This window comes from Neomonachus schauinslandi, chromosome 4 (genome assembly GCF_002201575.2).
Source record: "Neomonachus schauinslandi chromosome 4, ASM220157v2, whole genome shotgun sequence".
NCBI lineage: Eukaryota > Metazoa > Chordata > Mammalia > Carnivora > Phocidae > Neomonachus > Neomonachus schauinslandi.
In genome coordinates this window covers 176,606,417-176,623,160 of record NC_058406.1, presented here as the reverse complement: position 1 = coordinate 176,623,160, position 16,744 = coordinate 176,606,417, and the positions used below count along the sequence as shown (strand labels likewise).

Sequence of the window (16,744 nt, the reverse complement as noted above, 5' to 3'; positions counted from 1 at the left end):
CACCACCATCACCACCACCATCACCACCACCATCACCATCATCACCACCACGACTACCATCACCTACCATCACCACCATCATCACCGTCACCAGCACTACCACTGTCACCACCACCACCACTATCAACACCACCATCACTACCACTGTCCTCACCACCACCATCATCACCATCATGGTGACTAACGCTGCTGAATGGTCACCATGTGACAGGCATTCACCAGCACCTTAATGCATTGTAACATTTAATCCTCACGGCAAGTTAAGTTATAGGTGACGTCACCTCCACTTTTCAAATGAGGGACCTGGGGCTCAGAGAAGTTCACTTACGGGTTACACAGCTAATAAATGGCACAGCTGGGAAGCTGGTATAGGTAAGAACTCTGCTTTTACACACTCCCACACACTCCAGAACATTAAGTCTCCCTCACCTGCAACCCCAGTTCCTCCCCAGCATGGGATCCCAGCTTGGGCCATCACAGACATAGCCCTAAACCAGGAGTGCTGAGGAGCCCATGTGTGGGAGAAGCACGTACCTGTATGTGCAGGCTAGAATTCCTTGATGGCCTGAACTAGGGTGTGAATCCTGAGAGGTGATTCATTCATAAGGACAATACAGCACAGACAGCCCCCTCTTTTGAGATAAAAACCAGTGTGGCCTCTCCTGGGTCAGTATCCTGACTCTTGAGGGGGGCTGCAGGGTTGCCCTGTCTCTGGGCAAGTTCCGGACTTCTCCAGGGTGGTCTTCAGGCCGTGAAGCCTGCTGCAGCTCCGCATATTACAGAGCACGAGTTCACCGGTTGCCTGGCTGTGACTGTGCCTGTCTTCACTCAGCTTTCCTGAGCCAGAGTCGTGTCGGATTGTTGTCTGACTTCATTAACTGAGTCAGGTCTACGTGGTGTGACTCTGAGTTGGATCCAGTATGTGAGCAGAGACAAAAACCAGAAAAGACCCAGGGAAGCTCCTCCACCCCCAGGGAATATTCTTCAGGTTAAATACACTACAGTGAAAATTTCTGACCATTTGACTTTATGTAGATTAGGAGTTTTCAGTCAAAGATTTGCTACATGTTCCCTCTCTTTACTCTCTTCTTCCCTTAGATTTGTCTGGCTCTGACCATCCTTGATAAGCATCTCGACAAGTTATGACCTTATCATGTCCCATCTACTTGCCTTTCTTAAGAACCTGTGGTGGAAGGCAGTGCAGTGTGAGGAAATCAAGGAGTTGAGTCAGTGGTGGTCATTGCTAAAAATAAAAAATAAATTCTCTTCCACCCTCCCTTTTTCCTTCCTGCCATACACATAGCTGTGGCCTAGCCAACTGTGTCAGTGCTTTATTAAGGCTCTAATCAACAACAAAGATCACATCAGCTATCTTGCTTAGTGGCCGTGAGAAAGGACTGTGGCATCTGTCAGATCTGAGCCTGAATCCTGCCTTTGTCATTTACTATGTGACCTTGAGAAAAGTATTTAACTCATAAAAATGATAGTGAGGATTAAATGAGATAATGGGCTGGGTGTGGGCATCCAGTTAAAAGGAGTCATGGCTGTTAGCATGACCTCATTGGCTATCCTGGCAAGACTGAAATCTGTCAACAGGCAGACTCTCTTGCTACAAACATTGGAAATTGTGGGTCCACTTCTCCTGCACCCGGAGCAGCCCCAAGAGTAAATGGGTTTCTCCACCTAACTTGGGATTCTCTCCCACTGATTTGTGTTATTCTTTTCCCCACTTGTCACTGGCTTTGGGCCACACTTTTTTGCTGCCAGTTACATCACCTATAGTCCCACCCCTGCTCCCACAGAAAGGTCTCGATAGCCACTTTTCCTGACTTTGCAAACACTATTGATTATTCAGAATCCAGTTGAAAATCAAGGCCAGCAGTTTCCACCAGAAAACATGGGATTGAATCATCTTTGGAAAAGTGAGTGAAAGAACTTTTGTTTTCACAAAACTTAGGGCCTTTGTTTTTTTTTTTTAAAGATTTTATTCATTTATTTGACAGAGAGAGACACAGTGAGAGGGAACACAAGCAGGGGGAGTGGGAGAGGGAGAAGCAGGCTTCCCGCCGAGCAGGAAGCCCGATGCGGGGCTCAATCCCAGGACTCTGGGATCATGACCTGAGCCGAAGGCAGACGCTTAACGACTGAGCCACCCAGGTGCCCCCACTTAGGGCCTTTGTTTGGGACCCCTTAACACATGGGAATTTGTCCCACTTGAAGGGCCCTAGTTGGTGTCACCTATCAAAGTGACTCAGGAGAGGGTTGAGCATGCATTTAGATTGATGAGGCATGGTCTGTTGGATTGACCATTCATGACTGATCTGCTCCGGGGGCCAGTCATCTCCCCAGCTTACTGTTCTAGGAAGAAATGCATTTCTCTGCACACCTGCAAGGTAGGCAGCCAGCCCTACAAGAGTTCATCTGCAAATTCATTGCTTTACATGTGTCTGTTGAGAGACCTATATTTTTTTTATTTACTATTCAAAGTAATACATCACTATGGAGATCAGATTCAGTGAGAATCTCTGAATTCGCTATTAGGGTAGTGGCTTCCATTTATGGGCCATCTAGTGTGTTCTGAGCAAGGTATAAAATGCTTTAATTTCAAAATACCAATTCTAAGAAAGCTCTGGCAAACATTTCAACCAGCCTCAAAGCTTCAGGATAAAGTAGTTTATATCAGGGCGCCTGGGTGGCTCAGTCAGTTAAGCGTCTGCCTTCGGCTCAGGTCATGATCCCAGGACCGGTCCTGGGATCGAGCCCCGCATCAGGCTTCCGGCTCAGCGGGAAGCCTGCTTCTCCCTCTCCCTCTGTCTGCTGCTCCCCCTGCTTCTGCTCTCTCTCTCTCTCTGTCAAATAAATAAATAAAATCTTTAAAAAAAAAAAAAAAAAAGGTAGTTTATTCAAGCCCCTAAACTATCATAAATAAATTTCTATAGAATTGTTTGTTTGCCCTTTTTACCTTCAGCATTGTAGTATACAATGAAAATAATAAATTATCAAAGAATATATAAGAATTATAGTTGGAGTATTACTTTTAATAATCCTGAAAAATTAATGTCAAAAATAGAAGTTTTGTTTTTCAAAAACCCTTACTTGCTGAATTATATTAACCTTAGTGTCACGTTACAGTCCCTAAAACAGGTTGAAAAGAGAAAGATGACCTCTGTTCTCGGGTCACTTAGAGCATGCCCAGCACTCCGTGTGCCAAGCTAACCCTCCAAGACAGGTGTCGCTGTCTTTACTTTGCACTAGTCTGCAAGTTCCGAGGAGGTGGAAACTGTTTATCTTTGATCTCCTAGTACCTAGCACACTGCCTGACATACAGTTAGTGTTCAATGAATACTTTTGAGTAACCTGCTTTGTATAGAAGAAAAAGGGCCAGGGAGATTAAATCCCATGCCTAGGGTTCTGCAATTCGTAAACAGCTGGACCAGTTTTCAAACCCTGAAGCCTCTACTCTTTCTAGTACATGAATAGGCCTTTCCTCCGATGCCAACTTGTTGTTAGATCTTTGAAAGTTTCTTGAATAATAGTTCTTTGGAGAAAGAAACCCCTTATCTTATCATTGAATCACCATAAGGTCTTAGAGTAAAGAAGTCTGAAACGGTTTCCCGGAAGGGGGAAACAGGGAGCCCTGATCGTAAAGGTATTACAAGTGTCCGTGAATTTGTCTTTGGATCTGAAGACTGATTTTTTTAAATCTTAAATTTTCAAATTGCTGCAGGTGTACAAGGCAACGCACACAGGGGAGCGCCCCTTCCTTGCCGTAGGTTTAACAGGTTTCTGTGATCAGCCTTTATGGTGTTCTGAGGCTATGCTGGATTCCACCCAATTCCACGTCTTTGTCCCCATTGTCACTGCAAGAGAGTATTTTCCTTTCTCCAAGAGATTAGAATCAACACTGAATTGTCAAAGGACAAACCTGGGAGCCCATGAGTCCTGAGCTCAAACCCCTGAACAAGCTGTAGGACTTTTGATGCATTACCTAAGCCTTTGGAGCCTCCATTTTATCCAGTGTAAAATGGGTATAATTTACTCATTAAACATTTCATTGATTCCAAGCAGCCCCTGGGCCGCGTGCTAGAGAAGCAGGGATGAATCAACGGCCCCAGGCTCTTGGAGCTTGGAGTGACCCAGGGCTAAGTGCTCAAAGAGAAGTGAGCAGGATGCTGGGGTAGGAAATGAAGGGGCACCTAGCTACCTCTGTGTGGCCAGGGAAGGCTTTGGTGAGCAGATAGCGGTGAAGCTAGGGAGGGGCAGTGCTGGTAGAGGACAGAGGAGGGTCCCCACTCCTGAGCTCAGAAAGCACGTTCAGGGAACCCAAGAGAAGCCAGTGTGGGTGGAAATGGTATCACTTTCCTTACTGTGTTTGAAGAGTCGTTTGGAGGCTTAAATAACACATTCTTTGAAAGCTATTGTTATCTATTTATTCTGGGTGCTTAAAAAAGAGCATTCGAGGAGGAACTTAAAAACTGTTTTATGGTTGATATAGCAGAAGTTCCAATTAAGCAAGAACCATTAAAAAAAAAAAAAAAGACATAACGATATCCTGAACCACTATTACTGTAATTCTCTATTTGAATTGCTCTCTCCCCCGCTTGGCTGATAATTCTGTTTTATGTCTCCTCCATCAGCTTTAGATGGTGCCATTTTTCTTCACCTGATCAGCCAGCTCCTCACCCTCCTGTCCTTGTGAGAGGGCACCTTATCCCATTCCCTTTTCTTTACAGACCAGAGCTGACTTCTATAAATTAAGTTCAAAATGCAGCCTCAGGTCCCACCCAGCGCTGGTGTTGAGTCCTAATTGTCATGGTCACTCGCAGAAGAAACCCTGTTGTTCCAGTGCAGGTGATGTTATATGGACATATAAAATAAGCACCACTGTTTCCAAAACTCAGGGGGTCGCTGTGGAATATCTCTCTGGACCTCTGCCACATTGCAAATGCAGAACCAAAGACATCGATGTTTATTAGAGGACTTCCCAAATCCAAGTTCCATGAAATGTATGTTTAGGAATATATCTGGTTACATTTTTTTTTTAAGATTTTATTTATTTATTTGAGAGAGAGGAAGAACACAGAGTGAGAGGGAGAAGCAGACTCCCGCTGAGCAGGAAGCCCGATGCAGGACTCAGTCCCAGGACCTGGGATCATGACCTGAGCCGAAGGCAGACACTTAACCGACTGTGCCACCCAGATGCCCATATCTGGTTATGTCTTACAGGTTATTTATAATGCCAGTACATTGAACAGGAATTTTTACTGTATTTGAATCCCAAGATGATATATTAGCAGCAACAGTATAGAGTTTATCTCAGATGCAAATTCCTGTGGCTTGCATCTAAATGAACTTGGAAGAAGCTGCAGTTGGCTAAATGAACCCAGTGATTCTCAGCCCTGATAGCACAGTAGAACCATCAGGTTCTACCCCCAAAGGCTCTAATTTCATTGGCCTAGAGGTGAAGCCCAAGGATTGCTTCCTGGGTGAAGAGCCACTGAGCCCATGCCTCATTAGCTGGTGTTATAATTCAGAGGGACCAAGGGGTGGGTTCTTACATAGAGGTCTGTAGATGTCTGCAGCAAATCGCAAGGACTTTTGCAAAGTGTGTGAGCTGGCTTGTAGACCTCATGTATAACTCAGCCATTGTGAAGTCTGATTCTCACCACATGCTTCTTTACCCTAGCCGAGGGTCCTGTTCAGGAACGAAGCAGTAAAATCAACAGAGGGCAGGTCTCCATAGCCTGAGTCCCAAGCATTTCTGGAAGCAGCTCTGACCCCCTCCTCGGGTTGCTCTGTGTCTTCTCCTCACCCCCACTCCGTTTGCATGCTCTGTGTCTTCACATTTCCCTGGGCTCTCTCTATTCCCGCATCCCCACCCCACTCCAACCAGGGCCCACAGCCCCCAGTTCACCCTGTGTGACCCTCCTGTCAGACAAGATTTGCTGTTCTACTTGAACCTGAATGATTTTAATGGGTAGCTCTCCAAGAAGTGCTTCCATTTTAACAAGGAATACTGCTTTACTCTAGAAAGAAGTTGGCAACATAGAGGTTTATATATCAGCTATGTGGACACCATTAGAAGAAATATCTCGGAAATCATTAGTAAGCCTAAAAATAGTAACTAACATTGAGCACACACTACATGCTAGGTGCTTTATGTAGGTTTTCCCACTTAATTTTTATGACACCCTTCCAAGGTAGTTGCTGTTACCTCCATTTAAAGGGACAAAAGTCTGGAAGTCCCTTAACCACCAGGTGCTAGAGCCAGATTTGAACCCAAGAAGTTGAATTCCAGAGCTTGTACTACCTGCCACTTGGAAGAGGGGCACCAGACATTGCCTTGGTTCATTATCACAGCAAAGCGGCATCGTTTTCCTTCTTTGTGATGAGAAGACTTGAACTCAGGAGGGCGAAGCTACTTGCTCATGGCTGTTAGTGGATGGCTGGGCCTAGACCCAAAACCAGGTCAGATTGTCTCCAAAATTATGGATTGTTCCTCCCTTCTACCATGTACCTCATAGTATGAATAAATTGCCTTTGTAAATTAACAAAATACTGCATTACTCCAGACAAATGGGCAGGAGCCTCAGTTCCCCAAAGTGTGGCTCCGTGAAAGCCAGGTATTTTTTTTTTTAGAGAGCATTCACAGGAGCAGGGAGTGGGGGGTGGAGGAGTGTAGAAGGAGAGAGAATCCCAAGCAGGCTCTACACCCAGTGCGGAGCCCAAGATGGGGCTCGATCTCACGATCCTGAGATCACACCCTGAGCCAAAATCAGTAGACGCTTAACCAACTGAGCCACCCGGGCACCCCTGAAAACCAGGTATTTGGGGCAGTCTCTCATTGTGGCTTCCAAAACCAGCAAGCATCAGACCCTCAGTTCCTCATGGCGAATCTTCCAGCGGCACAAGGGCCTCGTGGTGCTGATGCTATCTAGGATTTGAGGAATTGCCGAATAAATCTGCTTCGTGTGAGGAGCTTGGAGGGAGCTCCTCTGAAGAACTGATGTCTTAGATGAAGAAGAGGGGGTGAAATTGAATTCAAATGTAAAAGAGGTTACAGATCAGAAGCACCAGTCTTGCAGCTTGTGAGGGCTGAGCCTACACAGTGTTCGGGGGTCATTCTCTGTGCTTCCAGTATGACTAGAATTCGAGCAGAAAAGTGAGTGGAGTAAAATCTCATTGGTTTAGAGCCGACAGATTCAGCAAGTGTGCCCGTTTGGTTGCAGTGAATGTGACTGGTTCTTAAAAGGTAAAAGGACTAAAGAAAGTTCTGGTCTTACAAATTTGAAGGTATAAAACAAAACACCTATGGTTTGAAATTAGTTGGTTTACATGTTACTCCCCACCCCACCCTCCCCAGGATAAGAAATAAGGGAGTCCTTATAAACATTTTGCTTTCACCTAACATTCTGCTAGCCATGACCTTAAGGCAAAGTTAATTCACCCTTTTGTGCCTTGGTTTCACCATCTGTGAAGTGGGGGTGATAGTAAGTGGTACTTATTTTAGGGTGGTTGTGCAGATTAAACATGTAAATATATGTGAAAACACTTAGTATCTGGTACGAGTTCTGTGTAATTGTCAAGACGCTGATACTGCCCTCATTTTAATTACCAGCTGTTTATATGTAGGGCAATAGAAATCTGTTCTAAATGTTTGCCTCAGCTCCTCACTGCCCATTTTTTTTTATAAAATGTAATGAGAATACTTTTTTTAAAATATAGCCTATGGCTCAGATGTTTTATCATCAAATTACTGCATTTTGTAGAATTATTTTAAAAGGTCTTTGGTTTACAAGTTCAGGTTGGTTAACAAAGCCATGGATTACAGTGGTTACTATGGTTACATGGGAAATCAGAGTTGAAAAGTTCTTGTGCTGGCCCATGGGGCGCGTGGGTGGCTCAGTCGGTTGAGCATCTGACTTGATTTCAGCTCAGGTCGTGATCTCAGGGTTGTGAGACGGAGTCCCGAGTCAGGCTCCGCACTTAGTGGGGAGTGTGCTTGAGGTTCTCCCTCTCCCTCTGCCCCTTCTCCCACTCGCTCGCTCTCTCTCTAAAATAAATAAAATCTTTAAAAACTAATAAAAATTTAAAAATTTAAGTTTTTTGCTGGCCCAAATTCTATATCTGGCAAGTAGGAGACCCTTGTAGAAATTAGTAAATGGAGTGATGTCCAGCATGTTCGTCAGTTGCAGTAACAATAACATCAGCCCCCCCCTTATCAGAAGCCCCGATAAACTTTTTTTTTTTTTTTAAGATTTTATTTATTTATTTGACAGAGAGAGACACAGCCAGAGAGGGAACACAAGCAGGGGGAGCAGGAGAGGGAGAAGCAGGCTTCCCGCCGAGCAGGGAGCCCGATGCGGGGCTCGATCCCAGGACCCTGGGATCATGACCTGAGCCGAAGGCAGACGCTTAACGACTGAGCCACCAGGGGCCCCTAAACTTTTTTTTTTTTTAATTTACATTATAGCACATGCTCTCAAAAGTAAAATGAAGAGTTCCTGCCGCAGTAAGAGATTTTCAAGAATATCTGCATATTCACAGGGGGCCTGGGTAGCTCCGTCGGTTAAGCAGTTAAGAGTCTGCCTTCAGCTCAGGTCATGATCCCAGGGTCCTGGGATTGAGTCCCATGTTGGGCTCCCTGCTCAGTGGGGAGTCTGCTTCTCCCTCTCCCTTGGTCCATCTCCCTGCTCATTCTCTCTCTCTTTCTCTCAAATAAATAAATAAAATCTTGGTGGAAAAAAAGAATCTGCATATTCAAATATATCTTTCTCACACATATATTCTGCCAACCGGAAATGAGTACTGTGGTGTAAATGGTTGGGATGGTTAAGTCATGCACACTCTAGAATGAAGTACTTCAGTAATTACTAGTTAGATGATCACCTCCTCCCCTAAGCTATATGAAGCGCAACTAAAGGGGAGGAGAGCTTTCATTGTAGCCACAAGATAGTAATTTTGGAACGTGGAATATGTCCAGAATGGGCAGGATTTCTCAACAGAAGTATTAAGTGATTTGGAGGGAAGTAAGAGAACTGGCCATTCCAGGATAGGAAGAACAAAGCAAGAAGGATGTTTTCACTTACTATGTAAATGTCCCAAGGGCTTGCCTTGACAAGGGAACAGCTTGATAAATGGGAAAGGCTCTGGGAAGGAATTTGTTCAAATCTCAGCTTTGCTTTTTTACTTTCTATAAAACATTGGTCAGTTTACTTTCGCCTTCCTGACCCTCGGTTTCCTCATCTGTGAAATGGGTACGTAGCAGTACCCAGCTATTGGGATTATTGCAAGAATTGCATAATAAAATTTACAAAAATACCTAGCAGTTTATTAGGTGCCCAGTAAATGAATACTGTTACCTTGCCCCCAAATAAACTGAAATACTTTCCAAAAAGCAGTAGTTTTAATGTACTAAAATATTAGAGATAAGATCTCTCTGCAAGGTGGTAGTTATTCAGTATGTACCTAATATCTTGCTGGAGGGTGATTGTGGTTATTGACTGCATGCCAAATATATGTGTCCCTCTAGGGCAGAGTAGGTGTCTAAATAAATACTGAGAGAACAAAAAGTTTGAAATGATCATAATGATCAGAACAGCCTTATTACCAAGTATTAGCAGAGAAAGTGAAGGGAGCTTTATTATTTTTACCTCTTCACAAAACGGCCTCAGCCTGGCGGGGTCAGGCTTATCACCCAAGTAAATAATGATGTTCACTTCTTGTTTGTGAAGCAGAGCCATTCAGTAGGATGATGGAGGGAAATAATTTCATTCCTGGATACTAATTCCATTAGAAGCTGTTTCCTGCTAACAGAGAAATAAGCCTGCACTAACAACTTCACACTTCCAGCAAAAACATTTCACCGTGGTGCACACTGAGCTGTTTGAGGACAAATGCGTGGTGTTTGTTTTCTTCCCAGAGACGCAGAAACGTTAATCAGAGTTGACTCATTCCGTTTCTACATGCATTTCTACTTACACGTCTGATGATTTTCCTAGCTGAACAGCATTTTCTGTTTTGAGTGGCAGAGCATTATGTCAGAGGGATAATATCTTCATCACTTCTGCTCATGGAACGTGTTCGGAGCTTCCCTAGTTGGGACATTTTCAAAAATGAAAAACTCGAGGGTGGTCTTGCCGTGTGTGTGTGTCTGTGTGTGTGTGTGTAAAATGAACACATCTGGGTATACTGTTAATCGAAAAAAAAAGCAGTTTGCAAAACAATATATGCAACTTGAACTGACCCGTGATTTTTTAAAACAGACATCTCTCTCCCTCCCTCTCTCTCACACACACAAACATACACACACACATCTTGTTGAAGTCAGTGTATTAACAACAGTGTCTGGGTATAAAAGTGAAATTACCAGGTAGTGTTCAGTTTCTTCTTCGCACTGTGTTCCCTAGTGTTTCTTCAGTCAATATTGTTCTTGTAATGGAAAGTGAAATCTGTAAGAGGACAAGTCTCAGAGTTTCAGGGAACAGAGCCGTAAAACGTTCAGTTTTGAAACCCGTCAGACCTGTATTTGGAATAGAAGCACCAGTAGCTGTTGAAAGATGCTGCTTCAAAGCAGACCCCACAGGCACAGCGCAGCCTTCCCTCCACTCACCATCCCAGGTGCCTGGACTGAGTGATGCACATCCTATATAGAGGTCACTTTTGGAATCATTGATTAAAAGTCTCACTTTTTTGGCAGTACTTGAGTCCCCAGCCCGCAGTACCATGACTGTAGCTTTGATTCAGGCCCCCGTCATTGCTCATCAATCTTGCATTCTCAGCCGTCTCCCCCAAACACCCCCCTGAATGCACATGTATGTGCTCCTCAGACGGACCCTTCACTAGATTGCCAGAGCCACTGGGGTGGGAATGTGAGCCCCTTAGCCTGACAGGCAGTTCTCTCCCACTCCCCTCCTCCCCCTGGGCATCACTGCCGCGCTGGTCTCCTCTTACCCCCAGGTGCGTTCACCTGCTCCTCCTCACTGTCCCCACCCCCCTGCCTTGTTCATACTCCCCCCTCCTCTGTGGGCCACGCCCCGGTCAGGCAGCACACATTCTAGGTCCGGGCCTCAGTCTGCTTCCCGTAGCTGCTTGATGGCACAGAGTGCTTTCCGTATGTGCTTGGAATGTTGCAGAGGCTTTACTATTTAGCTAAATAAATAAGTAAACAGGTATTTCAAATAGGCTTCTAAAATTTCTCGTCAGTTACAAAAGTAACTGGGAGAAAATCAAATGCCCTGAGAAGACATGAAAGTAGAAGTGAATCTTGGGCATCCTGGCTCTCTGTTTCTAACCCTTACTCTTCTCAGAAGGAGATGTTCTTCCGTGTGCTAGGGCTTCTGGCTGCTTCCTGAGACCGTGCTGCTGGTGGAAGGAGGAGGAGGAGTGGGACTTTGGTCCACTCAGACCTGGGTTCTGCTCCAGGCTCTGCCATCTCCTCACTGGGAGATTTTAGGGACATGAGTTAGCCTCTCTGCGCCTCTGCCTCTTCATCTCACTTAGGATAAGAAACTAAAATGACTTCCCTCACAGTTGCTAGTACATCAGATGGTGTATGTAAGGCAACTGGAATGCTTTCATTCATTTCATAAAACATTTATTGAGCACCTGCTGTATGATGCCAGGCCCATTTTAGTGAACAGAAAAGTGTGTGCCCTTAGCGGGAAGAAAGAGGTAAAGGAAATAAGAATAATAAGATCCAGGAAGACAACAGAGCCAGTGTAAAAGGGATGGAAAGCCGCTGGTCAGGCCATCTCTGAGGAGGTGCTGATTTGAGAGACTTGAAGAGAAGGAGGGAGAGAGCCTGCAGCTGTAGGAAGGGCGGCAGGGGTGTGAACCTCTGGAGGGAGGGAGGCCTGGGCTCGTCACCGCCCAGCAGGGGGAGCTGCAGGTCCAGTGGCAGGAGCTGGTCCGGAGGAGCCTGGAAGCAGTTCTTGGAGTCTTCGTACAGACTGGGGTTTTTATCCTGAGCCTGGTAGGAATCATCAACAGTAAGGACTCAGTAAATACATGCTTTCATTGCTTTTTTCCTTTCCTTTACTTAAACAATATGAAAGCATTTCCTCACCTGTACACAGAGATGTAGCCCAGGGCAAGTCACTCAGTCTTACTTTGATTTTAGTCTGCCAAAATGCCAGGAAGATTATACCTTTTTTAATCAATATACCTATAAATTAGTACTAAATATTGAGAAAGTGCTTTGAAATTTTGGTAAGTTATACAAATCTGGGTTTCTAGTATTACTCCAGTGATTCCTGAGCCTTCTGGGGCCTTGGTCTGAGGACTTTGGTTGAGCATACCGCTCTGTGTTCTGGCATTTGTGGGCTCGGTACTGGCCACGTTGGCTGCTTCAGCAGTCAGAAATTGTGTTCTTTGCTCCTCAGATTCACACTTGGCGTGATAGGTCATTTGCCAGGTGTCTCACTGGCATTTGGGGGAAGAACACTGTATGTAGGCAAGATGCACCTGTATCAAATGCAGTGCCTGTTGATGTGGCAAATGTCAGACCAGTAGGCTTGACAAAATACCAAGGGAATAAGTATCCTATGTCATCGTGATTGGAGTTGTGGGCCAACTGTTTAGGACCCTTATCATCACAAGCTTTCTGGTAATGTATACTCTGAGGTAGTCCATGCTTAGAAATGAGAGGTGAATGGTGCTGTTTAACTTTTCTGAATCCAGTTAATACTAAGTATTTTTTTTCTTTCTGAAAATGTTGTATCTGTTCCTTGATTGTATCTGTTGGTGAGGTTATTCAGAAACGCTGGAGTAACGTGGATTTGGGGAGAGAAAAAATCATCTAGTTAATCTTCTGCTACATTCAAACATGAACAGTGTCTAAAAAATTCTTTTTTTTTTTTTTAAAGATTTTATTTATTTATTTGAGACAGAAAGAATGAGAGAGAGAGCACATGGGAGGGGGGAGGGTCAGAGGGAGAAGCAGACTCCCTGCCGAGCAGGGAGCCCGATGCGGGACTCGATCCAGGGACTCCAGGATCATGACCTGAGCTGAAAGCAGTCGCTCAACCAACTGAGCCACCCAGGCACCCAGTGTCTAAAAAATTCTTAAGTTTTGGGACGCCTGGTGGCTCAGTTGGTTAAGCATCTGCCTTCGGCTCAGGTCATGATCCTAGGGTCCTGGGATCGAGCCCCCACATCTGGCTCCCAGCTCAGCGGAGAGCCTGCTTCTCCCTCTCCCTCTCCCTCTGCTGCTCCCCTGCTTGTGCTCTGTGTCATATAAATAAATTTTAAAAAAGAATTCTTAAGTTTTTCCAAGAGATTCCTGGACTTAGGGTAAGAAACCTGAACCCTCTTATTATGTGTAATCATCTGAAGTGCGGGAAGTTCTTCCTTCTGTCTGGCTCAGATCTTCTACGATTTGAGCGCATTTCTTCTTCATCTGTGCAGATGGAAAACAGCTGTCCCGCTTTCCCCATAACCACCTTTCATGTTCTCAAGGATGGTTATTAAATCACTCCCTAGTCTTCTTTCCTCGGAACTAAATAGTGCCTTCAGCCGGTCTTCAAAGTGTCCATTTTCCACTCCTTTAATCATCTCCTGATCTTTCCTAAGCTTTTCTCCATTCTTCTTTAAATGTGGATGCCAAACTGGAATACAGTATTCTGTGGAGAGTCTCACGGTGAACTGGGATCTGGGATTGCTACCTGTTCAGGCTGTCTGAGGTGATTGTCTTTTGTATGGTAATGCAGCTAGCTTAACCAGCATCCAGAAGGATAAGCTGTAAGACAGTTTCCTTTCCAGTGGGGGGGGGGTGGAGGGGGAGAGGCGCGGGGGTGGGTCCTAGTTGTGGCCGCAAGTGTGGGTTTTGGAGCCTGAGGCCCGTAGCAAACTAAACTCCAGGTCCATTCTGAGAACAACTTGCAAGGCCTACAAACTTCTGCCTCCCCCTTCTGGGCTTGGTAGCCAGTTCTATAGTGTAGGACTCCTCTCCCAGGGGCTCGTTCCTCTTAGGCAGAACTGTCCTGCAAGAGACTTCAAGGCCGGTGTCCATGCCTGAGTCAAACGTCCATGCCGTAAACATGAAGTCCCTTGGGGTCTCTCACTTCCTCCCCCCAACAGCTTGCTTTGGAATAGATTCAGGACAAGAGGCATTGTTTTCTGGGTCTAATCTCATTGAAATCACAGAGGGAGGAGGATCTCAAAAAAGGTTTAGCAAGCACAGGAAGGTAATTTAATTGCCTAGTGTCCGTTATGGAGAATAAGAGGAGCAACGTGTCGTTGAAATTGTCTTGATCACGTGCCATCCCTGTTGTTCGGGGTTTGAGATTGGGTCATTGACGTGTGACCTTTTCCTACCCTCTCCCCCTCTTGTTTTCCCCTAAAACATAAGTTCCTTGGGTGTAAATGGTCCTGGCGTGAGGATTTTCAGAATCACCTATCAGTTGAGGCAAGAATACAGGACTGGAGCGTTCCATTGCTTCCTTCAGCAGGCTTGTGTTCAAGTGAAGCCCAGCCTGGGCACGCAGACATTTCACGCCTTGGCCAGTTCCTGCACGAAGCAGGCATGCTGGCATCAGCCACTGGCCAACATGTGACCTTGGACAAATACAGGCAGGAGACAAGAAAGAGTTTTGACCAGAGTGATTCTGTGGCAAGACTCCATGTGGGCAAAGCCTAAATTAGCATGCCTATCTAAATCCTGCAGGGCCTGAATGAATTCCGTGTGTGACCAAGAGATTTGCTGATGATAAATGATACGAAATCCTTATATTTTCCCTCTCTCCAGATTTTGGGGCTCATTAAGCAGTGTCTCATTAAGCAGTGTCTCACAGGTCAATTGTCTTTGCACATTTGAGAGAAGAACTAAATTTTGCATTACGACTAAAATCTGTGGATCCCTGAGACATCATGTTTGGGTCGATTGATTACTGGGGTCATTTTGAGTCAGCTACATTTCACTGTAAGATACAGAATGGAGAGCACCAACTGTTCATGCTTGGGTGTGTGGAAGCTGAGACAGGTATGTTTCCATCGAGCGTGCCCACTCTTCAGTGCCAGTGAGGTGGATTATCTTGGTTCTATTCTGCTTAATCACCGCGATGTTTATGTACAGTTAAAAAGCATGTGTAAGATTTTTGTCCTTGTTTAACGAGCTGCAGAATTCTACTGGGGTAGATGAGACTCCATCGCAGGTACTGCCTGAAACTGCGCGCCAGACCCACGGGGCATTGACCCTGTGAGTGAGGGGACAGTGCAACTTATAAACTCCCTCATTTTCTCTTTTAGTCTAACAGGCAACCCGCTAAGTTGAACCTTCTCACCTGCCAGGTGAAACCCAATGCCGAGGACAAGAAGTCTTTTGACCTGATATCACGTGAGTCCTCTTCCTCTCCCGGTCGGTTGCTGTGGCTTCTGACCCTGTGCATCTCCATCTCTGGGCGTGGAAGCAGCAGACCTCTTCATTTACAGTGAGCCCCACCCACAGGGGGAAGGCAGGACAGGGTCAGATCCCACCCGCAGTAGAATCGAATTGAGATGCATACATTAAACTAGACCAATTCTTGACCATGAGCCCACAGCTTTATCCCCTTGGAGAGATTTTTGTACATACATCCCTATTTCTCTCTTAGATCTGCTGAATCACAGTCTTTGCTGTGAAGCCCAGACAAATATTTTTTAAGAAGCCCCAGGTGATTCTGATGTGTACCTGTGGTTAAGAATCTCTGGCATGGACTTGAGAATGCAGCTGGGCCACGTAAGCATACAGGAGTTATAACCATGCCCTGAGTTTCGTCCTTGCAAAACAGGGCCTTAAAAATCATCTTGGTTCATGAAGGGAAGAACTGCATCCCATCACTCTCTTATCCGTGGGTCCTCGTGTGCTTTTCTCTTGTGATGAGGACACATAATGACCCTCCCATCCCTCAACTTATGGCCTGTATCCTCATGGTCTTCGGAGAGTGGGGAAAGACTGTTCTCTAGACTGACTTCTGTGCTTACACTGGTCCCAAGGGGGCACTTATGGACCCCGGTAGCTGAAGGGACACCTCTTTATAAAGGATGAGGATGGTAATGCCAATAAAATGACTCACCTATATTCTGAAATCCTGCACGTTAATCTTCAGTATTCGTCCTTCTCTCTAGAGCCCCGTGGGGCTGTCCAACAGCTTAAGTGCATGATCTCTGTGCAGATCATAGAAGTACTCTCCTGCCCCTTGCAGTCCTTCTGATGTAGTTGTGTGAATGGAAGCCCCAAAACAGTTTCAACCCAAAGGACTGAATCTGTCATGAGACCCTTTAGGTGGAGTCCAACCTGGATTACTCAGCATCTGTTAAAGTTCAGAGTCCCCATGATTTTTATGACCAAGAAATTTCCTAGGTTATTGATGAGAAAGAAGTACAAAAAGTTGGGAGTTATGACTCCGAAAAGCTAAAACTCCAAGAAGTGAGAGCCCATAGGTTATTAATAACTGTCATCACTCATTGAGCAACTAATATGTACTAGGTGCTTTATATACATTATGGCCACTCCTCACAAAAGCCCTATCAGTTTCCTATTTTATGGAAGAGAAAACTGAGGCTCAGAGACATTCAGTGACTTACCCAAGGTCATACAGCAGTAAACCAAGGACTGGATTCAGCCAAGGCTCTTGGGCTCTACTATGCATGGCCTGTTCTTGGACAAACATTCTTTTTCTCTCTCAAGGAGATGAGGGGTGTGAGTACCTGACCTGGAGTAATCATGTAGTGATTGACTGGTTAGTTTGACCTGAATATGTTGAAA

At 45.2% G+C, this 16,744-nt stretch overlaps 1 protein-coding gene across 5 annotated transcripts in view; it reads left to right on the top strand.

The window, feature by feature from the left end:
- Window positions 1-16,744, top strand: part of ASAP1 (ArfGAP with SH3 domain, ankyrin repeat and PH domain 1) — a 285,399-nt gene that overhangs the window by 215,909 nt on the left and 52,746 nt on the right. For all 5 annotated transcript variants that reach the window (XM_044914674.1, XM_021688804.1, XM_044914676.1 and 2 more), the window contains one exon: window positions 15,247-15,334. In XM_044914674.1, coding sequence (XP_044770609.1) covers window positions 15,247-15,334 — 88 coding nt within the window. The remainder of the gene's footprint in view (window positions 1-15,246; window positions 15,335-16,744) is intronic.